This window comes from Mauremys mutica, chromosome 18 (genome assembly GCF_020497125.1).
Source record: "Mauremys mutica isolate MM-2020 ecotype Southern chromosome 18, ASM2049712v1, whole genome shotgun sequence".
NCBI classification, from domain to species: Eukaryota; Metazoa; Chordata; order Testudines; family Geoemydidae; genus Mauremys; species Mauremys mutica.
Window position 1 is genome coordinate 26,123,282 of NC_059089.1, and position 27,444 is coordinate 26,150,725.

Sequence of the window (27,444 nt, forward strand, 5' to 3'; positions counted from 1 at the left end):
AACAGTTTTTTTTTAATCCTCAGCTTCTAATTATGGCTTCTCTTTCCTTCTAAAAATGCATTTATCTCTCTCAGTAAAAAGAACAGCAATAATATGTTGAACAACCCTGAAATAAATTTTGTCATGTAAAAAATTAATTACGCATTCCAAACCTGGTCACTGTAGTCCTCTGGGAATTTCCTCCGCACCTCAGGATCTGTAAATAATTGACAGATAATATTAATTGGCTTTGGATTAGTGAGCAAGCAGAGAATCACACATTAATATTTGATCAGAAGATGATAGCAACCCTGGCAGGGGATCCAAGGAGGGCAGCTGAGGCTGCAATGTTGATAAGAGCAAGGAAGGACTCTTCAAGGCTCTCCCTTTACCCTCTTTGAGAAAGACAAAAAAGAAATAAAAAGACTCAATGCTACTGTTAACTTTAGGCTGTTACCTAATGCAAAAATCTTACTAGCTGCAAATTGCCAGCTACATCTGTTGCCAGAAAACAGTTTCCAAATGTGCTTTGACTTTTTATTTTTAATCAGATACCTCATTTAGCCAAACTACAGACACTGGGTTGATAAACCTCTATAGGAAACAGTTTTAAGTGGGACCAGATCACAGTTCTTTCAAGGCTGACTCAACTACATAGTGGGAGAGAAAGCACGCTCCTTTGCAAATGTATAACAATATTTATCAACAATTTGAAATAACTAATTAAAGTAGCCGTGAACATCTCTGCTCATTGGAAAACAAATTTTAAATCTTTCACGATAGTACACATCAAGACAAAGGTTTGTCAGTATAAAACAATATGGTAATGTAACCTAATATGAAGTTATGTTCTATTTAATACAATTAGATTTGTTAAGAAAAAACAAAAAAATCTAGACAAATAATTTATACGACAGCCTATTTGAAACAGAACTCTTTCAAGGCCATCTGTTTTTCTAAGGAGTATTTCTAAGACTGCCAAGTTCTACATTATCAGTGCAGTCTTTAATTATAAAAATTAATAGATAAAAATTAGATACTGTTCAGTGTCTAAAATATCACACCCAGAAAAAAATCTGTTATTTATTCAAAGAAGTTACAAGTATCCTGTATATTTTCTAACATTTGTGTGCAATTGTGATCATTTTCAATTGTTTGAAGCTTAGCATGTTGAATACATTGTTACCAGATGCTTGACTTTTTATAAAATGTTTCCACAAGTTTTGATCATTATGTAGGGAGTAAGGTTTTGTAAACAATCTTTACTGCTCAATTATTGTTATACTGCACTGGAGCTAGGGCTTGAGGGGAAGAGAATCATTTTATAACATATACACCATATACTTTTATTTTTAAAATTGGTCCCCACCCTAGATTTCTCACTGGCAAAGTTTGTTTTACTAATGCATTAGTTGATTGGCTGTTCAATTGCTAACAGATGCAAAATTTTCACAAAGGTAGATTCACTTTTACTAAAGTAATTAAAATACACAGTACTGATATTTTAAGAACAAGTTAACAATAACTTCTTATGTTAAATTTTCTACATGGTTAGAAGTTTAGGTAATTTTAATACTTCACTCTGATTTTTATATTTTCAAACCTTTATAGGCAAGAAGAATACAAGTACAAATATAATCAATGTGAAATACAAAAAATAAAATAAACTATTAATATAAAAATAACAGAAGATTTCAGGTTCTAATATGTCCTCAGTTTTTAGGGGAAGTTCTCATGTCCATATATAGATTAATATAAAGTATTGTAAGGGTCCAATCCTTTGAATACCTGTGAATAATGTCACTCACATGAGATTACACATACATGTGTGTTTTCAGTATGCTGTATAGAACACAACATCTCCACATCTCACAAATGTGAACACACTATTTATTAGTAGGCTGTAGATGTGACAACCAGAATCAAGCAGACTATTATGATGGATATGCTATTTTAAATATTCATAAAAAGGAACTACGTCATTTACATTTAAAGATAAACTTTCAGGAGCTTCTAGAAATGCGCTGATGGGGAGGGGAGCCTAATTTGGAACCCAGGGAATTAGACACCTCATAAAATTGGATGAAGGGATAATAGGGGACTAGTATTCTCATTTAAACAACAATTTTCAAGTAAAACATGCCATCTTGTTCCCAATTTGAGAAAATTCCCTGTTGAGCATATTTAATTTTTTGCCTTGTCCCGGTTTGTCTGGGGATATGTACAAACCTTGCAGACACATTTATCAAAATAAATATTTTTTGGCCTTCATGTTTCCTGAGACGGTTAAAATCACCAAAAGATATAAAGGAATATACTCATATAACCCATGGTTTATTACCTTGATTTAAAATTAGGGACCAACGGGTCCTGCCATGTACACAGAAGACCTTTCCACTATCAAGGTGGATCAAACTTTATAACCAGCAACATTTCACCCAAAACCCTCATGTCATGTACAATTTCTATTCCACACTTCCTTTAATGGCCACATAGTAAAAGTTATCTGCTCTTTAGCTGGGTCTCTTGGAAATTCCAAGCCACATTCTCCACTAAAATAATAGTTTAAAAAATTACTAGCCAACCAAAGATTCCAATAATATTTATCAAAATTCATATATATTTCTTACTTCTTGGATGAGATCCTCTACTTAAGCAACTTACTGGTGCAAAGGTCTCAACTAAGCACATACTCATTGTTCAAGAGATTTCACATTCCACATGTTTACATATACCTTGGGAAGCAATTCTGCATCAAAAACCATCCTGCCAACAAACTGAATTACCTTGTATATCAGCAAACATGTTGCTATTATAGGCCAAGATCTGCCAGCAACTTTCACCTAAGGCACCTGTCATGGAGCAAATAAGATTTTAATGGTTTTTGCTAGTGCTTTGATATCTTAGAGGTTTACTTTAAAAATGACTAAAGACAACCAAAGATCAATACTCCAGAAACACCAGCCAAGGGATTTTGTAAAGTATCTTAACTTTGTCTGTGGAACAGCATAGGCTTTAAGTCTTTACCCTGATATTTGACTTTTACAAAAACCTATACATTTCCCTCCCTGTAAACAATCTTGTTTTCCCTCCCAGAAGTAGTCAGGGGTGTAAGTGGAGGCATGTTTGCCGAAAAGGCAGCCTACATTTTATGGGGTTCCACACCCAGAAATAGTCCCGGGCCATGGCAAAGTACATGTGACTGGAGACCACAGACAGTGTTTATTAGCTATAGATGAAATAGTCTTTGCTCTCTAAAATACAGATTTTTAAACAGTTCTCTGTTCCACATACGCACCAAACTGGGGGACAGGGGGAACCGAATAACATTCTGAGTAGAACAGACCAAGAGTGGAGCTACATTTTTTAAACGTGCCTGTTGAAGTCTGTGTCTCTTTTGATCGGGCTACAAGCTAAATAGGGTTTGCCAAAATTGTTCACCACCACTCAGAGAAAGCCAGGCTTGAATTTAAATAGCTGCATGTACTTAAAATCCTTGTTCTCACTACATTCTTTGCGCTGCAGAACGCTAGTACCCTGATGGAACCAGGGGCAGCCATCTCTTGTTGCAGACCTGACAGATTTTAACTAAACACAGATTTTGCCTTCTTGAAACAGTGTGCCAACCGACACTGAAGTTGATGCATATAAATTGTGTTCTTTTCTCAGAAGATAAATCACCTGATAGATGCAAGAGTACTGCCTGCTGGCCAGTAAAGCCACATAAGGGGACTATAATGTGAACTAACCAAAATAGATTACAGTGTTTAATTGTGCATCTTTATAAAAGAGAAAAGTTATTGATTGCCATAAAATAGGGCCATATCTACACTATAAACTTCTGCCAGTATAGCTATGTCAACCAGAGGTATGAAGACAGAGCGGTCCCTGAGTGATACAGATATGCCATCCAAACCCCTAATCGTAGATGCAGTTATATCAGCAAAAATGTAATTATGTAAGTATCGCTTATTTCATTTGGGATGGTTGGAATAAGTAGAGTTTTGGTGGTATAAGAGTCATCCAAAATAGGAGGTGTTTGCAGGTAAAATACACCCATATACCTGTACTGGCAAAGCACTCCTAATGTACACATGGTCCCAGACACATAATGTTGACCTATGGAGATCAACAGCAATGGGATTTTACAAAAATCTTTAGGTATATTAGGGATTTAGTCTTTAGGGATAATAAAAAGATTAGAAAAAAAGCAAGTGTAATCAACACACAAACAGCATGTTACCTTTGATTTGCTTTGTTTTAAACTATCCAACATACCACATTGATACATGTACTCTCTGGTAACTATTCAAGAATCTCTGCAAATTGTATTGTATATTCAATAAGGTGAGTAATAAAATATGCAAAAGTTACAAAAACATTGGCAGTGAAGAGTGATTACCAAAATCCATAATTTAAGCAGCTTCACCAACATAACCTGGGCTCGATTTTTTAAAAGGTCAGGAAAGCAGAACGTTTAAGTACACTCAGCAATCTTCTGTTAAATATCCTGTTCTCTAGCTTATGATTATTATAATTTTTCATCTCCTATTTATCCAAGACATTTTTTGTTTTTTATTTTCCATAACTTAGGATAAAAAAAATTTACCTAGCTCTTTAAAGTTATAGGAGGTAAATGCAGAGAACTATTCACTACAAGGCTCTCTGCATCATTTAAGCCCTCAAAGTGGTTAGGAGTGCAAAGGGATCTCTGTACCCTCTGCATTCTGGCAGGGGACTTTGTGTCAGACCTTAACAGGCTGGTTATTAGAGAGACAAGGCAAGCCAACACAGCACCAAACAGGCTAGAGCAGAAGATATGGTTGTTTGGCAGCAACCCAACAGAGGGCTAGTAAATCCGCATTAAGATTTGGAGGCCTAGAAACCTCATAAAAACTATAATATTTCATCTCATTGGCTGGAATTGCAACCTATGAGAGGTTATGCTGCCACCACACCACCCTTCCCAGTTTGAGGAGGGATCCATCACTCAATCCATTTCCTACACAGGATGTGGGGGGGGGGGTTGGGGGGGCAGAGTGAGAGGAAAGGAAGAGGGAGGGCATGTGTGAATTTCACCCATAGTGCATAAACTGCATTCACAGGTTATATTACTATATTTTAGATCACAAAAGTAATTAAGTTCTACATGCTCTGCTAAAATGAGCTCATGAAATGTCTATAAACTAAAAGAAGTTTTGATAACCTAAATAAAGGCTCATACAGCCAGTTACCTATAATTAAATAAATTTTACTTAGGTTTTCATGTAAATACAACTTATTTTATACAGTTTACAACAACTCTTATGAATCATACTGCTGATAATAGGACTGAACCTGCAGAACATTGTCAGACCATTGGTTTCAATGGGAACCAAGGACACTAAACATCTAGCAGGAGGTGCTAAGCACCTTGCAGGCTCAAGCCCAAGGTCATCAAGAAGCTTGTTAATAAAGATGCTGAAATATAAAGTTCTGTATACAATCTGCTTTGCAGAACACACATCTTAACAGCACCAGCTTGGCACATGTACAAAACCTGGCAATCAGCAGTTAAGCAAACTACTGTACCTCTATATTCTCTGTCTGGCAGCAATTCACTTGCGTGTCTGTATGTTTTTACAAGTATTCCATGTATTACATTACGTCAGCTCCATTGCTCTGAGTTTTAAATGGTCTGGGAACATTTTATTATCCATCCTATATCTTTATTTGGAAAACACCACACACTGGAAAAGAGTACATCGCATTATAGTTCTACTCTAATTCTTTTCTTCACTATACTTCCATCACCATTTGAAAGAAACTTCAACAATGTGCAGAGATTAAAAGATTGTATTATATGTGCACATACTATGGTGTTCTGACCAGAGAGCCACTTACGGACAGAACAGCAGTTCTCAACCCATGGCCCACATGCAGCCCAATTAGCACACAGCTGCGGCCCAGCTCAGCTGCGTGCTAAAGGCCGGCCTGTGTGCCGGGGTCCACCAGGTTCCCAGCTGCCTGGCATGGAGGGGTCCAGGCTGCCTTGCCACCCAGAGCAGTGGGGGTGGGGCTGCTGGCCGGTCCCATGGGCTCGGAGGTCCAGGACAGTCCCCATGGGGTTAGGAGCCCGGGGTAGCCGCCCAGCCTCGCAAGCTCCAGGGTTCCCGGCAGCCACGCAGTGGGAGTCTGGGATCAGGGGCAGCCGGCCAGCCTCACGGGCTTTGTGGTCTGCAGCAGATGCACGGCGGGCGTCCGGGGCAGGCAGCTGGTCAGGGGCCGGGCTGCCGCTGCCCTGCAACCCGGCCCCGGATTTAGAAGCAGTGCCCATCATCAACTTTTATTTCATCTGTATAAAAATAAATCCCTGTGCATCTTGATAAAATGCACCCTGACACCATGGAACTCCAGAACTAACACAGCCTAACTTAGATACAATGATCCTATGGAAATGCCACTTCATAACACTTACTTACTGTCTCTTTTATTCCGTGTTATTACTAACCCTTCTTTCCCAAACTGGCACTTGATTTCCAGATGGGTAAATATATATAATTCTACAGGAATCTATTTACCACACTACGGATCTACTGAACTACAGTGCTAATACACTATTGCTTTTTTTTTAAATCTTATCTTGGACACTAAACACATGACGTATGTACGTGCAGATTAATCCTTTCTGGATTCTATGTATATGAACTCAACATTCAGAATTAAAGGCCTTATTACAAACTAATTCCTGCAAAGCAAAGTGAAAACATTATCCAGCATGCCAACCTTCTCTATAGGATCAAAATAGGCCCAGGATGTCTACTGACACATGCAAGGCCCAATCCACCATGGACACAGTACCCATAACAGCAAATAGGGAACCAGGTACACACACCAATGCGGGATTCCTCAGATATACATTCACCACTGAGGTCTATTACCAGCAGTGGTATCAAGTACATCTGATCAAGCAAATATATGAAAATTACCTCTATGCATATAAAGTTAGGGTAACATGAAACTTAGAACACACGGCCTACCGGCTATTTGTCTTGGGCAATTACCAATAAACAAATAAAATTGGCTGTGCTTTTCCCCACTGTGATTACAGGCAAGGAAAAAAAAGCCTTCCCAATTCAATATATGGTAATCACTCCTACTCAATGCTTCCAAGTGAGCATCAATTCAATTAGGAATTCTAACATTTCTCAGTTCTAACCCTGCTCAGGAAGGGACCACTGCAATCTAAAAACCTGCCTTCAATTAGGGCGGGTGGAATGAATTTACTAGCAGAAGCATGGGAGAGCAGAGATCCTGAAAGCCTTTTATCTAGCCTACAATGTAGTTATGGCAAATCACGGGTCTGAAGATTTTCAGTGTGCCAGTCACCTACAAATTTACTTGCACCAAATGATTGGGCCTGTGCCAATGAAGGGAACTTAAAAGGGCATGGGAAAAAAAAATCATCCTCAGAGAGGCACCAAAACAACTAACAACTTCGGTAGGCCTGGAATTCTAGGAATGTTCATGAACACAAATTTTCACAGATGTCAACGAAATAGGCTGGTAGGATAAGGAAATACGTTTTTTTTTACATATGGACAAAAGTTTCAAGTACACAGCATAGTCAGACGGACAAAGATTAAAATTGTGCAGAAAGTGATCAATATTGTCACAATTCCAATGCAGAGTTGAAAATAAAACAAGCCCCCCAGCTTTCCTCTTTCCTATATCTATTCTACAGGTTGAAACCACATTTTCATCATACTTCATACCTGTAAGATACCCTGGGTTTCCCCAGTTGAGTTTTAATTAATAGAAAGTACAGTTAGAGAGTTTAGCCATTATTTACGGGAGAGACACAATAAATTATTTTACACAGACTCCAAAAAGCTGAAATCTGCCTTAGACTTAAAGTTCCTTGAATGGAGCTTAAACATAAATTATGGTACACAAAGTTTACAATAGGAAAAAAAAAAGTCTCAATACTTACTGGGCTTTTTTTTAAAAAGCAAATGTTTCCCAGAATATTATTTACAACTGTAAAGAAGTAATGATGAATTTTTAAAGCTGAGACAAACTTATGAACTAGCTATGTTTTTTCTTTTAAACTAAGGAAGATAAAATAAAGAAGTTTCAGGTAATTAAAGATTGTATCTACTTATCCCTGGGAATGTTTAAATAAAGATAATATCTGAAAGTTTCTCAGGAATATTAATAATCTGTAAGGTTAAAAGTAGTGCTACCAGTTGTTAGGGAGTAACACAATTCTGAATGGGAAAGTATACGAATGATACCATTCCAAAATGCGTGTCTGTGTACCAACAGAAAAGATAGAGACTTCAACTAAGAATGCTGCATTGAGTAAAATGAAAAAAAGGTGGTTCTATTTTCTAGAATTTATATTTGACATTTAAATATTTCCCCCACACCGTAAAATATGAATTGCCTGGTAAATTCAGACAAGAGTATTTTCCGAAAGTGAATTACAAAAGTGATGTGTCCCCACCTCACTCCTCTTGCCAGGGGATGCAGTTTACATCACAAAAAGCAGCTGCTACCAAATCAAAACATAGTGCCCTGCTATAAACTATTATTTGCATAGAAACCCCATTCCAGGGAAGAACTGATGGGAAAGAATTGCAATGGACTTAATATGCAAAAATAAGAAAAACAAACACGTAGATCACATGCCTGAAAATAAATAAAAGATTTCTTTACCACTATTTAATTTGTACTGCTCTTTCACTCAAAGAATTATAGGTGGATACAATAATCCCTCCCCATAGAGCTGAAACACATATTACAATATGTAGTAACAGTGTCTGTCACTGCAAGTGATGATCAATTATAAAAAATATTTTTACATTAAGTAAAAAATCGTTTGTTCTCAATGAAGGAATGATACAACTAACTTCCCTGTATTATCTGGATAGTACTCTAGCTTTTCATCCTATATATGAGTCAATACAAATGTATAGCAGAAAACAGTGTTTCCATATTATATAACAAGGGTTTTAAATTACTAGCATGTTTTATTAAAATAGATTTTTTCCCCAAAGGAACATATAATATTGCTCTATTAACTATGAATATGATATGAGACACTATATGGTGTACTTAACACCATTTCAGACAAATATTTAATATCTTAGTAAATAGGGGACAGTTAAAGACAATCATTGAATACAATTACTACCCTCCCTTACAAAAACTTGTTCAACAAAAAGGCAAAAGCAGGACTTCGAAATTAGCTGTAATAATCTCATTGTTCAATTTCATGGAGTTTAAGACACTACCTTCACCCCCCCACAAGCCAAATGTTAATCCATGCTGTAACCTGATTTAATTTTCCAGCTGACAGGATGGGAATATGCTACAATGGCAGATCAGTCCACTATGTTTCTTTTACTCTCAGCTATTCCTGCACCATTTCCACACTTGAGTATGACAATCAAGTGAAGAGCTGTGGTTTTTAAAAAGCAAGTTTAACTATTTCAAAAGACAAGGCTTCTTAAATTTTTTTTTAAACGGCTGTGCAAATTATAAAAACAAGAAACATTACTCTCTATGTACATATAGCACAATGGAAACATCTTTCTACAGTTTAATCGGACAAAAAAAATCTCACTGAACTGTGATTACTCTAATAAAAAGCAAGCTATTTTAATCTGTTTCAGTGACAAATAACTAAGGTAGATTTGTACTACCTTAATTAGTTAAATACTGATTTTTGCAACTACACAAAGATCTGAACGAAATTAGTTACTAACATGCTTTTGGCCCTCCAAGATAAAACAGGACTGCATTTCAGAGTGTAGCAAGTTACATTTTGAGACACATCACGTACGATAGTACTTACTGTAGCGTAACAAACAAGGTATTTAAACTTCTTTCGAAATCTGCCAACTCCTCAGTGTGCTCTAATCAGTAAAGATGAACACTTCTACCTGCCCCTAAATTGCTTAAATATAGATAACATATGGGGAGGGGGGAGTGGTGGAACATACAGAAAAAAACAAAACAAAACAAACTCAGCTTAGAAATTATCTGCCACAAATAACATTTGTTTTCAAGTTGCAAATTCATAAATGCAAAAAAGCATTTATTTAATAGCTCTTTACACTATACAATGCATCCAGGAAATGTAATAGATAGCTTAAAAACCTAAACAAAATACTATGCTAACAACATGACTACAGCATTTATCTATATTTAAAAATGATAAATACAGCTTCATAATACTGGTCATTTCAGAGCATCAAACCACTAAAGCTATGCAGATTGCTACTATCAACACCTATAGTAAGCACATATAGAAAGATTCAATATGTGAAAGTATAACCCACCTGAGAGTAGCAAGCAATGGAAGCATTCATGTAACAGATTACTTTTCAAACTAACATTCTATCCTTCAGACATAATCTGCATTTATGTGACTATTTATGCATAAATACCAGACACTGACCTATTGTTTTCAGTTGTTATGAATGTAGTACAGTTACCAATTAAGTGAATCAACAAGTACTTAATACATCAGCTGTTGTACAAATAATGAGACCATTGACATTAATGCAATAAAATCTAGCGGTCGAGGGATTGTGATTTTTTTCTTCAGAAAATGTTGAAAAGTTTTGCCCTGTGAGTTCATATCCATTGTATTTAATATATAAGCAGCATATAAAGTTTACAATTTGTACCCAAAATAGTGTTACATAAAGACTCAACTAAAATGATCAAGAAGTGGGAACGATTGAGAACAGAAGTTGTATCAACAGTGAACAGGAAAAAAACCTGCTTGAGGAAAAGGGAGGAAGGAAAAAAAATGAAATTTAAAGGAAGCGTTCAATAGTAGGCACATATACAATTTCAGTAGCTTTTCAAGCAATTGCTGATCATAGGTTTTATTCCTATTGCATATTAACAGAAAAACAAGATTCTTTTAGTGTTCAAGTTTAGTTTTGAGCTTAAAATCTTATTTTGCTAAATAAGTAATGTGATTGAAATTGCAACCTCTTCATGACTTTTTACTTAAAATTATATATGGTTTCAAGATATGGACCATGTTTTTCCAAACTAAAAACCATTTATATTAGTTAGTATGACCAGGCATAGTGCCAAAATTGACAAGAGAGGTAACAGTTCTATTATATATAAGTCATCAAAAACACAGTACTATATTTTGCATTATGCCCTCAAGCTAAATTTCAATGGACTTTTTAAAACAAAAAAAACACATTTACATCAGTTTTATAATTTTTTTGTATAAACAGTATGTACATACAATGACATTTGTCATCACTTGTTTGGGTATGACTTATCACTAGGGTTGCCAACCCTCCAGGATTGCCCTGGAGTCTCCAGGAATTAAAAATCAATCTTTTATTAAAGATTGTGTCATGTGATTAAACCTCCAGGAATACATCCAACTAAAACTTGCAACCCTACTTGTCACATCAATTCACAGCTGTGCCATTTACATACTATGATATCTTAAAAAATAAGCTATTACATATTGCCAGAATAGGTAACGCTATTGTTCCTTTCAATTTGATGAAGTAGTTTGTCTCTCTCTCATATACGTTTGCACGCGCACACACACACACACACACCCAGAGGCATGGAGCCAAAACAACAATATTTTAACTTCTTCTTTTAGCAGTATATAAGTATAACTTCCCATTTCAACCACCATCAAATTATACCACCTACTCTGAACCCAAGGCATTTCCAATGCTCAACTAGTGCAACCCAAATTAAGATAAAAACAGCAAGTTCTTAGACAACATTTTTAAAAAAATCAAAATACTCCAATATTATTGTTAAATTAAAATACTTGGGTTATAGTTATGAATATTATGAAGTGTAGCAAATTAAGTTCGCTTTTCTTTCATTGGGGAGAGTGCATACATATCTGTCTCTCACTTTTTCTACATACTGTCATTCATAAGTATGCAATGGTTTTCAAGTCACTGACAAACATTAAGACATGCATCTTATGTCTTGGCTCTCAACTAAATTGAAATCCATGATATTTGCCATAATTACAGAATTTCAATAATACACAAGAACTGGCCTCAAACAAAATGGAATAGGAATTTACTTCTACATTGAAAGTACATACTGAGAAAGAGAGAGGCCATTAGTCTGACCTTTATCATCATATGGTACTAAGTTATTTCACTTTGTTGCACAAAAACAATTTTAAGGATGACACCAAACTACATACTACCCATTCATGATGCTCTTATTTAGATTATGAATAAAAATTGAAAGACATACTTCTGATTTACACGTAAAATTATAAAGGCAAAAGAACACAGGTTTGATCATTTTTGCAGACATTACTTTTTTTTAATAATGTTTCCAAAAGCTGTTAAAATTACACAGATTCTCTTTAAGCAAGTACAGGCCTTTGTCAATAGAAAAGGAGAAGGCATGATGTTATAGGAAACTACCAGTTCTTTTATACGAGAACTTTCAGAACAAAAATTGCAAAAGCATTCAATAGTCTTATTCGTGGAGTGGAGAACACTTTGGTCCTGGCACAGACTATCATTTTTTTATCTTTGCAGGTATTCGAAGACAAAGATGAAGAAGAAAGAGCATTGAAGATTGTCTGCATTGGTGGGAAGCTTGCTTTCAATTGAAGACTATCTGGAGAAGGTCCATAAATCATTCAAGGCTATCACAAGATAACTAAGAACACTCATACTCTCATTTCTTATCTCCTCTGATTGCTCTGAGAAGCCAAGGCCAGTAAAAAAAGCTTATTGAATGAAGACAGTATTGTCAGTAAATTCCTCCTTCTCACATAGTGACTGCAAAAGATGATGTCTTTCTGCAGCTAAAGAGATTCAACAAAAGGTTGCCACTCACTCTCAATATGTCAAAGGCTTTTGAGTACAAAGCTAGATCCTCAAGTAAACTTTCCAGCAGATGAACTAGTTTACCCGCTGGCAATAACATTCTGCCAAGTGTAAATCCCAATTGAGAATCTTCACTGCTTCTAGCAGCAGAACCTGACCTTCCAACCGGGGACCCTGCTAAAGCATACTGAGAGCCTTGTGAACAGAATCTGAAAGATGAGGACTTCCAAGCAGAATCAACATTATCTTTGTGGACAAGTGAGAATGAAATTGCTTAGTTTAACTTAATGGCAAAGAGGGGCTCCCAGTGGCTCGACATTAGGCTGGTTGGTAATTTCAGGCCAGGTAAAGACAAGCTGTTATACCCTTCAGCTTAAAATTTAGAGAGAGAACTAAACAAGTTGAAGAACAACATTGTTTCTGTTTTCAATATCAACCTAGTGTTTAGAATGAAGTGATTCCTTGTTCTCTCTACAGTTCAATGAATAAGATGAATTTTCATCGGGACATCAGTCCTCAACAAGAGCAGGACAAGAATCGCCAGGCAAAAGAGAAGAGATGATTCAATAAAGTGAAGACATATAGCCAAAGGGTAGGTAAAAAAGAGGGTTGGAAAGATTGGAATCTGTCAGAACAAATTCTTCCACCAGATACAAGATGTCAAGACAGAGATCTCTATTTATCCTCAACTATTAGCATCTTCAGTGAGACTGGGAAGATACTGTTTATTTCTTAGTGAAGAAGAGAAGAAGATCTGCAGCCCAGACTGCTTAAGTTGAAGGTCCACACAGTGTGAAAACTAAATTGACAAAACAATAGAAAAAAAATCACAATCTGTAACTTAACCAAATATAGTACAGTATCAAAAAGTGAGAAGGTAACATGGTCAATTTCAAGCCACATTTCAGAGAGGTTTTCCATCACATTTGATTGAAGTCTGCAAAGTAACCATCCATTACATGAAAAAAAGATTTAGTCATAGCCTTAAGTAAATATTAAAATTATGGTTGGTAAATCTTCTTAGTGAACCCTACTGTGCACTTAAACAAACAAACAGTTAGCTTTCATAATCCTCTGTTCTCCAACTAAGCCAGACAGTCAGCATCAGAGGAAATCTAAGACATCATACAACCTCCTGCCATTTGAGTATACCAATAGCAGATATTCCATTTTTCAACAGGTTATATTTTTTAAACATTTTTCCCCTCATTTTGTTGGACAGGTTCAATAAATAAGTTATTTATTGTTTAAAACTAGCAAGGAAATACACAGAAGTTTCTAAAGTCTTTTAATTTAATGCTTAAGAGCATCACAAATCATAAATTCCATAAAGAAAGGAAGAAGCATTTTTTTAAATGTTTTTTACCAAGTTTTTGTTCATTTCCAGGTTGTCTGTAATAATTACGCAATGAGATTAAATTTAGAGGTTGAACAGACGTATATTCTATAAGTAAGCTTTCCACAGAAAAGTTTATTAAAGGAACCTTTTCAATTTCTGTTTGACAAGTATATTTTCTCCTAACCTTCTCATCAGAATATGAAGTTAATGGAGATATATTTTAAGTGTTCAGGCCATGAATAGTGATGTTCATTCCTTTCCAGGCTCTTTGTATTTACACTCCCAGACAGCAGAGTTGCCTGGTGACAGCCTATTCACTCCAACAGCACCTGGCAAACCCCTCCTTGTCCCCAAAATGTTGGGAGAAATAGTTAACTAATATTTCGTTTAAATGTGAGAGCCATGACTGCCAATGCCTCACAGAGCAGGGTTTACAAGATAGAACAGATTTTCTTAAAACTGCAGCAGGTAAAAAAAAAAAACAGAGAAACACAACAGCTCTGCATCACCTGTATCCAACATACAGCAAAAATAATCCTAACAGGGTTAGTGCATGATCTAGAATCTGGCAATACCAGACACAGGCAGGTGCTAGTATAAATCTATCAATTTAGCTTACATTTACAGAATGCAAAGGCTCACGCCACACAAAATAAGCCCATAGGGACTACAGCTTTGACATTTTTACAAGAAACATTCACCATCTTTAATATTTACAACACATGTATTTCAAATTTGTTGTAGATCTTTACCTACTTTCCAAAGATTACTACTTCTGGTAAAGGGTCAAGTGTATATAGGAAAGTACACATTTTCAAAGCTAAGCTTTTACAGCAAAAATAAAGGACATATATTTAGTACAGTCACAGTTTACAGTAAATCTAATATGCACAAATCCTTTGTCAAGTTAATAAGCATTTCTTTTCTTTAAACCACATCTAAAAAATTATCTTAAAAGTAATTACGTCATATTTTCTACTTACTAGTGTCAACCAGCTAATTCTTTCTTGTGAAGAAAGACAGACATAATATTTTACTTCAATGGTACTTTTTAGAAACATTACATCACAGAAAAAAACTCATGTAAAGACACATTATGGCCACTGATAATTTACCAAATAAATACACTGTAATCAATTACACTACAAAGAACTCAGAGTAATTACTAAGAAAGCAATATTTTTCTTGTTTTACTTACAGGCTTCCCCTTATCAGAAAATCTTTTGTCTCATTTTATCAGCATTTTCCCAAAATTTTTATATTGTCACTATATTTGCTTCTCGTGTAATGCTTCAAGTCTATTCTTGCTTATTACGTTTTCCATATTCCATAGTGCATTTTACAACTGGAAATCTTTCCTATAACTGGTACAAAATAAAACATCTATATTTCTAAAATTCATCAACCATAATAAACTCAATTAGTCATACTATTAGGCTTTCTTCAAATACATACAAGTATTGCATTGTAGGAACATATTCATTGTTACACAGGTTGTCACATTTCAGGTTTAATATGAACTGACTCAAAAAGAACTTCAGAACAAAAAGTGTCTTAACCAAACAGCAGTTCCTGACGTGCTGTAGTTAAAAAAACAACATTACTCCCCAACATTCATACAATTGTTTAAACCATGCAGAGAATTACTTCTTTGTTAATATGCAACAATGCACACTGATTTCCAAGGACCAAAAGACACAAAGTCCAAACTGTTTAAATAGCACTCCTTAACTATCATACTGTCAATACCATTGAATAAACAGTCCAAAAACAGATGGTTTATATTTCAAAATTTACAAGTTATGATGTGTGTTACCTTTTTTGAATATTGTGAAATTTTATACACACACTTTCAACACTGCAGTTATGTGTCACAGGCTAATGACAATGCTATCTCTAATGAAAACCTTTTGGATAGCTAAATCCTTATTGGTAGAAAAGTATGATACAGACTGCATTTTGTTGTCCATTAAATGTCATGACATTCTGTTGTGATTAAAAAATTTTAAATAAAAAATTTACCATGAAGATATTACAAATCACTGTATCCATTAAAATTTGCTTATTTCAAGATGCAATTTGCATTCCTACTGTGACAGATGTTAATCCAAACAATATTTACACCAAGTATTATCTACCAATTTACCTTCTGTTTTCAAGAACTACTGACCAGCAGAAAGATAATTAGCGGCAAATGGCTGAAGTACGACACTCCAAAAGCACCACAACTTCTTAAACTAAAGGACTATGTATTCTGTAGAAAATTATTGTGTTGATATAAAATTAAAACACAGCACATAAATCTAATTTCCACTACACACTGAAATAAGTACTCGTAATAGTTTTATTAGGGTAATGACAGAATATTTTTACTAAATTTACTATTGTGGATTTCTCAGATTTTCTTTCTTGAAGAAACCAAACTGTAACATTTAGGTGGAATTAAATACCAATCTAGACTACTGCACTTCCCCTTTAAACAAAGACAAAGGATAATCTGCAACAGAAAATTCAATATTGGTTGCTACCTAAGCACATAAATTACTAGCGATTGGGAAAAAGCAGTGAAATGTTCTACAGTCTAAAATTGTTGCCTTGGCAATTGAAAGAGATAACAAATGATAACTGGAGATAAGGATAGGAAGTGAAATCTGTGTGTGTGTTAAAATGGTCTAATGACTGGTCTTTTATCTTTGGAATTAAAGGTAAACATTTATATTGGAATTCTAAATTTAAGTAACAGCTCTATAGAATAACACATACATCTACCGAAGTTGAGTACTTTGCTGCATGAAGAGATATGAAAATGTCCAGGCTCAGAGATAAATATCATGCAAAAATTGGAAAGGCAGTCCAGTGTTTCATTCTTATATTATGTTACCGCATCAGCTAAAAGATCTTTATCTTTCATTCATTTTCATGTTTGTTGGAGAAATTCCCTTCTGCTCCTCTATGCTACAGGAAAACATTCAGAGTTCAGTCCTCTTCAGCTACAGTTGTAAGGTTTGGGGTTTGTTTAAGCTTAAAACAATCTGCTCATCTTGGCATATGAAGACCCCAAAACCTGCAGTGGCACTGACATTCAAAATTGGAGACAGCAACCCTACAAACTCCAGAAGTGGGAGGCTAATTACAAATAATTTATATGACTACCCCCCAAAATATCCCAAAAAGCTTCCCAAACTATGGACAGACCCACTGAAGTCATCTCCAGGATAACCAACTGGCACATCACATGCTAAACAAAGGGGCTTTCTTATAAAGAGTATCATAAACTATTTAATCTCCATACAAATTAGAAAGGACCCCTGTTTTTTAGAAATGTCAACCCTGAAGACCTATAGACAGATTAATTTTAGCAAAACTCAACTATCAACCTGGGATGGGCTAAAGGACTACCAGGATTTGAACCAAATGTTCCCAGGATATTTAATAATTTCAACCTGACATTTATGCAGTAGACTACATTGAATCAGTTCTCCCTGCTCTACTTTTAGCCAGCCATTTTTTATATTCTTCCCCCCGAGAGTGGTTGTGCCTTTATAGCTACATAACCTGCAAGGGTTCATAAGGCATTAGCTTGTACAATTTCTTCAGATGGCCACAAAAAGTAAGCGCCGAAATCCTACATAAAAATCATGCTCAAGTATACAGCTAACCAAATTATATCTGCATTGGTGCTCAGTAGCATTCAGAGATTTGTTGAATGCATAACAGCAGATATTATCCAGTATGTAGCAGAAATTAAACATTCTGAAGAGAGTTCTAGTTATATGCATTTATTCCCCTAACTTTAATGCACCTCTGCACAGGAATATCATAATGTAAGATACTTTAAAAATATAATGTAAGACTGCATAATATAAAATGATACTGTGAATAAAAATGTGAAAGCTTTAATATCCTTATGGATTGCAAAAGCAAAGTATTAATCAATAGAATTAAAAACAATTTTCTCTGAAATGTACATTTTTTCCCCCAGTACTGAAAAACCCTAAAGTCTTTGAACTTTGCCATTTCTACAGAGAACTCAAAAAGGACAGACACAAAAAAGAAATCTCAGTTAGAAAGTAACAAGAGATACCGAAGTTGGCATTTTATTTCTTTTAAATAGCCTGATATCCTCTTCAATTATTCCCAAAGCCCTAAACTCCTCTAAATTTTCTGTCACTTCCAATAAAATTGTAACATTTAAGTTTGATACATTCCTTTTTTATTTTGAACAAGGAAGGAGTGGTGTAATAGACTTAACAGGTTCATTGCTTATGAAGCATTCCTCGCATATTGTGCTTAACTCTGCTCAGATTCTGACTAGGATGTTGAAAATGCAGTAATAAAAATATTCAGAACTGTTTTGAATTAAGATTTTTGTGTATTAAAATTGATATTTAATTCTATTAAGGCTTTAACTATACCAAAGATCTAAAAGTTGACATACTGCCGATCAGTTAAACTTTCCCTTTTTGGTTTTTGTTTGCCTAGTGTTTACTACCTACTTCTCAAGTTGGAACTAGCAAGAAAGAAATAGCATTTACATTTACTCCCCCTTGTTTATGATACTAAGACTCTCAGTTTTCAGGTGAATTAGTTTCAATAGTCCTCCCTCTTATAACTCAAGTTATGGTACAATGTCAATGAATGAGCCATACAGTCAAATTTTACATTTAGAGACTGTTCTATGACATTCATACAGGAAGTCTGCAGCAAATCTGTGAACTGAACCCAGATCTTGAGTCCCATTCTAATGCCTTAACCACAAGAGTGTCCTTCTCCCTCATTTAAGATAAAAAAATTGATTGTCTTGGCCAATTTGAAACCAAACCATAGGCATTATCGGTGGAAAACAAAATCTATTTTAGTTTATTTAAAAAAGAGATTGCCCTTGACTATACAATCGAGTTATCCATGTATATAAGAAACATGCCTGAGGAGGAAAAGTCCTTTCAGCAGGGAAAAAAACCTGACAAAAGACACAAAGATTCAGGGAACTTCAGAGTCGCTTTTATGTAGATTCTATAAAATATGTACCCTTGCTGGACAGAAGTCACCAAATAAAAATTAATTTTATCCACTATTAATCTAGTTACACAGAATCAATGTGAGATTACAAAAACGTAGGAACAGATTTGCTCTTTAAGCAAAAGAGCTTCTGTAAAACCAAAACTTCATAGTTTTCATAGGATGCCATTTGAGATAGTAAATTACGTGCCTGCTGGATTGCAGTTTGTAATAAATACAATTTGTTCTCTGTATTACATGGAATTTGACTAATTTGATACAGAACCACCTTCAAACGACAATCACATCCAAATATCATCCCAATGGAGACACTGTTACAGAAACTATGGCTTCAATATTACTCTTCTTTATAATTTAAGCATCCTTGGAAACTCAAACCTAAAACAGCAATTACTACTTAGTGAGTCAATGGCATCAAAAGGTTCTCAGTGACCACTAGTCTTTTAATACAGCAGCCGACAACTAATGATTAAAACATTCAAGGTCATATTTAAACACCACTAATTATTATTTTGTTGATATACTTCAGAACCTATAACTTACATCCCTCAGTGTTTTAATTGCTCTTTGTGTTTAGGCTTTGAACTGAATGACATTTATACACACACAGAGTTCATATTAGTACAGTCTCTTCTCATTTACCAATCAGTAATAAAATACATAAAGAAAAATATCATTACATGGAGTTACAGCAATAATGTACTGCATCTGTAGTGATTTGTTTTTCAGAGGGAGCCTCAAATGAAACAAAGGTGTAGTTGAGCTTCCATGAAAACCCTGTGAGTTACATATCTAGATATCTTTAAACCAATACAGTCTATGACAATGGTTCTCAACAAGGGGTACACATAAACCCTGGGGGTATGGAGAGGTCTTCCAGGGGGTATGGCAACTCACGTAGATCAGCATTTCTCAACCTGGGGATCCAAGATGGGTTTAGAGGGGTTGCAAGTTCAGGGTCAGCATTAAGGTGTGGCAAGTAGGGCAACTGCCTGGGGCCCTGTGCCACAGGGGGCACCATGAAACTAAGTTACATGCTTCAGACCCTGATGCTTTGGGTACAGAAGACAAATCAGGCTCCCGAAAGGGGTACAGTAGTCTGGAAAGGTTGAGAACCACTGGTCTATGATATACAATAAATGGGCTGGGTAAAGGGTGTAAAATTAGGAAAAACATTCAAAATACTCTCCTGGAAAGTTCCCAGATCAACACATTTCATATAGTTGTCTCCCTTGTGCAATATTTAAAGCCTAGGAGCAAAAAGTTCCCTGCTCAGAAAAAGGAGATCTTGTCTCTCTACCGACAAGGAGATCTTGTCTCTCTACCGACAAGGAGATTAACCAAAAAGAAAATGAGTGTTCTACTACTTAGGATGCCTTATCTCTTTTGAGGTAAAGTTCATTAACTGGGCAATATCACACAGAAGAGAACTTTGGGTGTGTTTACATTTGTATTATTGGCATATCTTGAATACAGTATGCTTTCAGCTAGTATTAACAAAGCTAGCTTTAAGCTACATCTGATACTGTATAATAAGAGGGCTTTCTAAGAAAGGAAGATTAACCCATGTTTAGTCAATACTATTAGCTTTAAAAATGTTTGTTTTTAAAAAGGAAGAAGCTTGATGCTATTCAACCCAACTAGACAGGAAATTTATCATTTCACTACATATTATAGAAAAAGAATGCCTAAACTTGGCTTCATTTTTCCTTCTGTAGCCAAGGCAAGGGTCTCAAAATGTTTTTAACTGCAAATTAAAACTGTTAGGAATATTTTATGTTCCTTGAGAATTTTTGGCAGGCTGTGAGATTCACAGCAAAACACATTCACCAGCAAGTTATTTCCCAGCTAATGGAACTCCTGGACCAAGGATATGCTGTGTAAATTAATAAAATTCTTGCAATGCCACCGAAAACATACATTTGCCTGTCTGTTTATAACCTGTGTGGAGATCATTAATATATAATGACATCAAGATAACAGACCAAATCTGAGACTTGAAAGCACAACTCACTGCTAAAAAGATATGTAAAAATGGCACCTTTTCACTCAACAGATCTCTCCATGTGTATTTGGCGTCACATCCAATATCTTAGAATACATCTATACTAATTTTTTATTACTGCTAGCACTGCAGAGCCAATACAGCTATGGGAGCATAAGCTGGACTCTAATCTGGTTCACACAACATACATTTTATTACTCAAGTTCCAACTACAGAATTGGAGGAGGAGGAAGTATTTTTCTGGTAGTTTGATTAAAAATAAGGACCTGTTTGAAGTTACTCTGAAGTTTGAAGTGTTAGAAATACCTCCAGAGGAAACAGATTACCGTAACCAAAGTGCAGGGAAGGTCGCCAAGGGAAAATACTATCAGCACCATATACACGGTGCATGCATCTTTTACGTGTTGCATACTAATCAGTCCTAGATTGCTAATTTAGATTTTTATCTGTCAACTATACTTCACGTGTCCACAAAGAGTGTTCTTTAATGTGACATTGTTTGCTGACTGGTTATGAAGTTATGAATTACCTAGCCAAAGTAAAGGTGATAAAAGACAGTTACCTTTTCGTAACTGGTGTTCTTCTAGATGTGTTGCTCATGTACATTCCATATTAGGTGTGTGTGCTCACCACATGCACCAGTGCCAGAACTTTTTCCCTCAGCAGTAGGGGACCAGCTGTGGCGCCCCCTGAAGTGGTGCCTGCATGGCACAGTATAAAGGGCGCCGCCGGCTCCTCTCACTCTCATTTCCTTCTTTCCGGAAACTCTGACAGTGGGGAAGGAGGGTGGGTTGTGGAATGGACATGAGCAGTGCATCTCGAAGAACACCAGTTACAGAAAAGGTAACTCTCTTTTCTTCTTCGAATACTTGCTCATATCCATTCCATATTAGGTGCCTCCAAAGCAGTACCCCTGGAGGTGGGTAGGAGTTCACGGATGTGTCAATTGCAATACAGCTCTGCCAAATCCAGCTTCATCTCCAGCCTGCTGAATGATGGCATAATGAGCCATGAACGTGTGGACAGAGGACCACGTTGCAGCTCTATAGATATCCTAAATAGAGATGTGCGCCAGGAAGGTGACCGAAGAAACCTGTGCTCTTGTCAAGTGGGTGGACAATCAGTGGCAATGGAATCCCGGCCAGGTCATAACAGGTCCTTATGCATGAGGTGATCCAACTGGAAATCCTCAGAGGTCACCGGAAGGCTCTTCATCCTACCTGCTGTAGCAATGAAGAGCTGAGTTGATTTACAGAAAAGCTTGGTACGTTCTAAATAAAAAGCCAAGACCCTTCGGACATCCAGTATGTGAAGATGCCTCTCTTCACTGGTCTTGTGCGGTATGGACAGAACACCGGAAGGAAAATGTCCTGGCTCATATGGAAGGTGGATACCACCTTCGGCAGGAAGGCCAAATGGGGCCACAGCTGAACCTTGTCTTTGTAGAAGACCATATATGGTGGTTCTGAAGTCAAGGCTTTAATTTCAGAGACCCGTCTCGCCAACGTCACCGCCACCAGGGAAGCGACCTTCCATGACAGGTGGGAAAATGAGTAGGAACCCAATGGCTCAAAAGGTGTGCCTGTGAGCCTAGAGAGGACCAAGTTAAGATCCCACTGTGGGACAAGATTCCATACCTGCAGGAAGACTCTCTCGAGCCCTCTCAAGAATCTGACCATCATGTCATGGGGAAACACAGTCTGTCCTTGGATTGGCAGGTGAACAGCAGAGATGGCCGCTAGATGCATTCTAATGGAAGTGTGTGCCAGGCCCTGGTTGCTCAAATGGAGCAGATACTCAAGGACAGCCTATATGGACAAACATGAGGGAGAGATGCCACACTCGGACGCCCAGTGGGAAAACCTCATCCACTTGGCCAGGTAAGTCAGTCTGGTTGAGAGCTTCCTACTTCCCAGGAGGACCAGTTGGACTCTTGAACAGGTCTGCTCCTCCAGGTTCAGCCACACAGCATCCACGCTGATAGGTGGAGGGACACTAGATTGGAGTATAGGAGCTGACCGTGGTCCTGTGACTCTCTTGATCTTTGCCGGGACCCTACTGATGAGTGGAACTGGAGGAAACGTGTACATCAGGCTCTCTGACCATGACAGGAGGAAGGCATCACAGAGGGACCCCTGCTGAGAGCAAAACCAGTGGCATTTCCTGTTCTGTCTGGTAGCAAACAGGTCCTCTTTGGGAGTTCCCCACCTTTGGAAGATCATGCATGCTACCTCTGGATGGAGCAACCACTCATGGTGAGAGGAAAAGTCCCTGCTGAGCTGGTCCACCAGTGTATTCTTGACACCGGGAAGGTGACAAGATTCCCAGTGGATTTTGTGGCTCATGCAGAAGTCCCATAGCGGAATGCCTGTTGACAGAGAGCCAACAAGCGCACTCCCCCTATCCTGTTGATGTAGAATACTGAGGCTGTGTTTTCCATCAGGACTTGTACCACCCTGTCTGACAGTGGGGAAGGAAGACTCCACATGCCAGCCAGATGCTCAGAGCTCTTTGATGTTTATGTGTAACTTTGCCTCCTCCGGGGATCATATCCCCTGTGTCTGGAGGTCACTGAGCTGGCGCGCCCCATCCGAGGTGTCTAACAACAACTCGATGGAGGAAGAGGGGGTTGTCAAACCGAACTCCCTTCAGGACTCTCCCGCGGTCGTTCCAACATTGTAGTGAGGTAAGTATCACCTGGGGAACACCCTGGCACAGGTCGAGTTGAGGACTGCTCTGATGAACTCTATCCTCTGCACTGGCACCAATGTTGACTTTTTGTTGTTCACCAGTAGGCCCAGAGAGCGGCACATGGCTTGAAGCACCGCAACATTCCTTTGGACTTGAGACCTGGAGCTTCCCTTGACGAGCCAGTCATCGAGGTACGGTAGATCTGGATATCCCGGCACCTGAGGTAAGCCACTATCACCAACATGCACTTCATAAACACTCTTGGTGCTGTTGCCAGGCCAAATGGGAGAACCACAAACTGGTTGTGGTGGGGCCCCACCGTAAACCAGAGGAAGCATCTGTGTCTTTGAAAGGGGGGACGGATAGCTCAGTGGTTTGAGCATTGGCCTGCTAAACCCAGGGTTGTGAGTTCAATCCTTGAGAGGGACACTTAGGGATCTGGGGCAAAAATTGGTCCTGCTAGTGAAGGCAGGGGGCTGGACTTGATGACCTTTCAAGGTCCCTTCCAGTTCTAGGAGATTGGTATATCTCCTATTATTATCATCATCTCTATGTGGAAGTATGCATCCTTCAGGTCGAGGGCAGCATACCAGTTTCCCGGATCCAGGGAGAGGATAATAGAAGCCAGGGAAACCATGCAGAACTTTAACTTCTTTAGGTACTTGTTGAAGTCTTGCAGGTCCAGGATGGGCTGTAGACCACCCCTGGCCTTTGGGATTAAAAAGTACCGGGAATAGATCCCCTTGTTCCTTACTCAAGAGGAACTTCCTCCACTGCACCCAGCTGTAGCAACCCCTTTACCTCCTGCACGAGGAGACTCTCGTGAGAAGGGTCCCTGAAGAGGGATGGGGAAGGTGTGGGGGGGGTAGAAATGAACTGTGGGGTATAACCCTGCTCTGATGTGCTGAAGACCCATCAATCCGAGGTCATAGGGGTCCAAGCAGGGAGGAAAAGGGAAAGGTAGTTGGAGAACACTGGGACAGATGGATCCGGGAAACAGTCGGGTAGGTCACCCTCCAGCTCACCCTCAAAATGACCATTTGGCCCCTGGCTTGGCATGGCTTGAGCCTGACTGGGCAAAGGGTGGAGGAGGGTGGCTGGGATGGCACTTGTAGCCCTTGGCTTGTTTGTGTGTCTGACCCTGCCGAGGCTGGCTCCCCTGGCCCTGATGCTACTGAGGTTTGAACCACTTACACACCAGGGCTGGGACATAAAGACCAAGGGTTTCAGTCCTTGAGGCCATGTAACTCGCAGTCTGTTTGCTCCACAAATAGGGCTCAGCCATCGAAGGGCAAGTCCTGCACTGACTGCTGAGCCTCAGAGGACAACTTAGAGAGGAGCAGCCAGGAGGCTCGCCGCATGGAGACAATGGAAGCCATGGTGCGGGCAGCAGCAGCATCCGACGTTGCCTGGAGGGCCGCCCAGGCCGCAGATATGCCCTCATTGAAGATTGCTCAGAACTCCTTCTTGGAAGCCTCAGGGAGCGATCCTTCGAACTTGACCATGGCTTGCCACGTATTAAAGTCATATCGGCCAAGGAGGGCTTGGTGGTTTACCACTCTCAGCTGAAGACTGGAAGAGTAATAAACCTTATGCCCAAAGAGATCCAGCCTCCTCAAGTCTTTATTTTTGGGGGTGGCCCCGGGTTGTCATTGCCTCTCCTTGTGGTTAACTGCTTCTACCACAAGGGAATTGGGGGAAGGGTGGGAGTACAAGTACACATTCTCCTTGGTTGGCACAAGGTACTTGCATTCAGCCCTCTTAGAGATAGGGGCTAGGGAAGAGGGGGTCTGTCACAGGGCATTAGTGATTTTGGAAACCCATTCATGAAGGGGTAGGGCCACCCTGGCAGGAGCCAAGGAGCAGAGGACATCAAACAGGCAGTCCGAGGGCTCTTCTGATTCCTCTGCCTGAAGCCCCAAGTTGGACGTGACCCTTTTCAAAAGTTCCTGGTACACTTTGGTGTCACCTTGAGGAACTGAGTGAGGGGGCCCCATGATAGTCTCGACTGGCGACAATGAGGATAATGCCAGTGCCGCAGGGACCTCTACTTCCATTGGTGGTCCAGATGCTTGCTCTCCTGGGTCCTCCTGGACCTGTGGGGTCTTACCCCCCCGAAGCCTCGAGCACCAGAGGGGGACGCAATATCAAGGCCGCTGGCCTCTCCGAGGCTCCCAATGCTGACCGGGCAGCCTGGGAGGGTTGGGTGAACCCCCAAGGGTTCCACAGATACCATGCTGCTGGTCACTGTGCCTGGGGCCATGGAACAAGTTTCAGTGTTGATGATGTAGGCAGCACCGCAGGTACCGGGGCTTGTCCAGGTTACGGAGCCTCGCTCTGTGCCAGAGGTATAAACGGTGCGGTCAGTACCGGGTGACCAGGATTGGGTGGAGCAATGGCTCTTGTCCAACTGGTGCCGGGCACTGCATCCCAAAGCCAACCTGTCCGAGCGAGACGGGTGTCTTGGTCGGGATCTCAGGGACCAACAGTACTCAGTGGATCTGCGTTGGAGACCTGGCGATCCACACCTCATGCTATTCGACCGGGACTGGGAGTGAATATGGGCTGGTTGCCAGGAGGATCTTCCTGAGTAGGGCGACCTACTGCTAACAGATGGGTGATGATGGCCCAGCGATCTGCAATCTCTGATCCTCGATCAGTCCCGTGATTGGTAGCGGACCCGTGGAGACAGTCGGGGCCAGCCCAGAAGTTCTTGCTGGGTAGCACGTGCCACAGAAGGTCTGCACCAGTCTACCAGCGAAGTACGCCTCGAGTCCCTCGATCGATGCCACCTGTACGGAGACCAAAGGGAACTCCGCTGAGCCTGCCTCTCTAGTCCTGAGGCGTCACAGCTTCAGGCAGGCGAGTGGTGGTGGGACATCCCTTTCGATGGGGAACCGTGCCGCTGAGGTGGGGAAACACATGTAGGTCCTAGCGTGGGTTTTCCCTGAGACTGGGGTACTGCTGGAGCCAGTGTGGATAGCACCGGGACCATCAGGATCCCCTGAGCTGCTTGAAGGGTTTCAGGCATTGACAGCACCTGAAGCTGACCAGGGCCTGCGCCACTATCTGGAGTCACAGGCAAAGTGTGGGATGAGCTGCACCACTTGACTTGAGATAGAGCCCAAATTCCCCAGGGAGGGAAATGAGCTGCCTGGCATGGGTCATGGCTCACCCCCAGCCCTCTCCTTTCCCTTACAGGAGGTAGGAGAGCTTCCCTTCACAGCTTTTTTTGGCTTCTTGACCGGAGTCGCGGAGAGGGAGCAGTGCCAGCTCGTAGATGGTGCCGCCAGAGCAATGTGCACAAGGCTGGTGCAGAGTTGGACCGCTGCTCCAGTGCCAGAGTGAGTGTCGACTCCATTAGGAGTGCTTTCAAACAGATATCGTGCGTCTTCTTCATCCTAGGTTTAAAGGACTTGCAGATACGGCACTTATCACTTATGTGCCCCTCGCTTAAGCACCTTAGGCAGCTGGTATGTGGATCACTGACGGGCATAGGCCGCTTGCAGCAATCGCAGGGCTTAAAGCCAGGGGACCAGGGCATGCCACATGCCCCATCCCCT

The 27,444-nt window shown here is 39.3% G+C and overlaps 1 protein-coding gene across 7 annotated transcripts in view; it reads right to left on the reverse strand.

Moving 5' to 3' along the window:
• The window catches only part of DENND1A (DENN domain containing 1A), a 363,162-nt gene that overhangs the window by 283,715 nt on the left and 52,003 nt on the right, over nucleotides 1-27,444 (reverse strand). For 6 of the 7 annotated variants that reach the window (XM_044992540.1, XM_044992539.1, XM_044992537.1 and 3 more), the window contains exons 3-4: nucleotides 2,766-2,831; nucleotides 153-196 (exon numbers count right to left, since the gene is read on the reverse strand). In XM_044992540.1, coding sequence (XP_044848475.1) covers nucleotides 153-196; nucleotides 2,766-2,831 — 110 coding nt within the window. The remainder of the gene's footprint in view (nucleotides 1-152; nucleotides 197-2,765; nucleotides 2,832-27,444) is intronic. The other variant, XM_044992536.1, reaches the window with a different exon arrangement.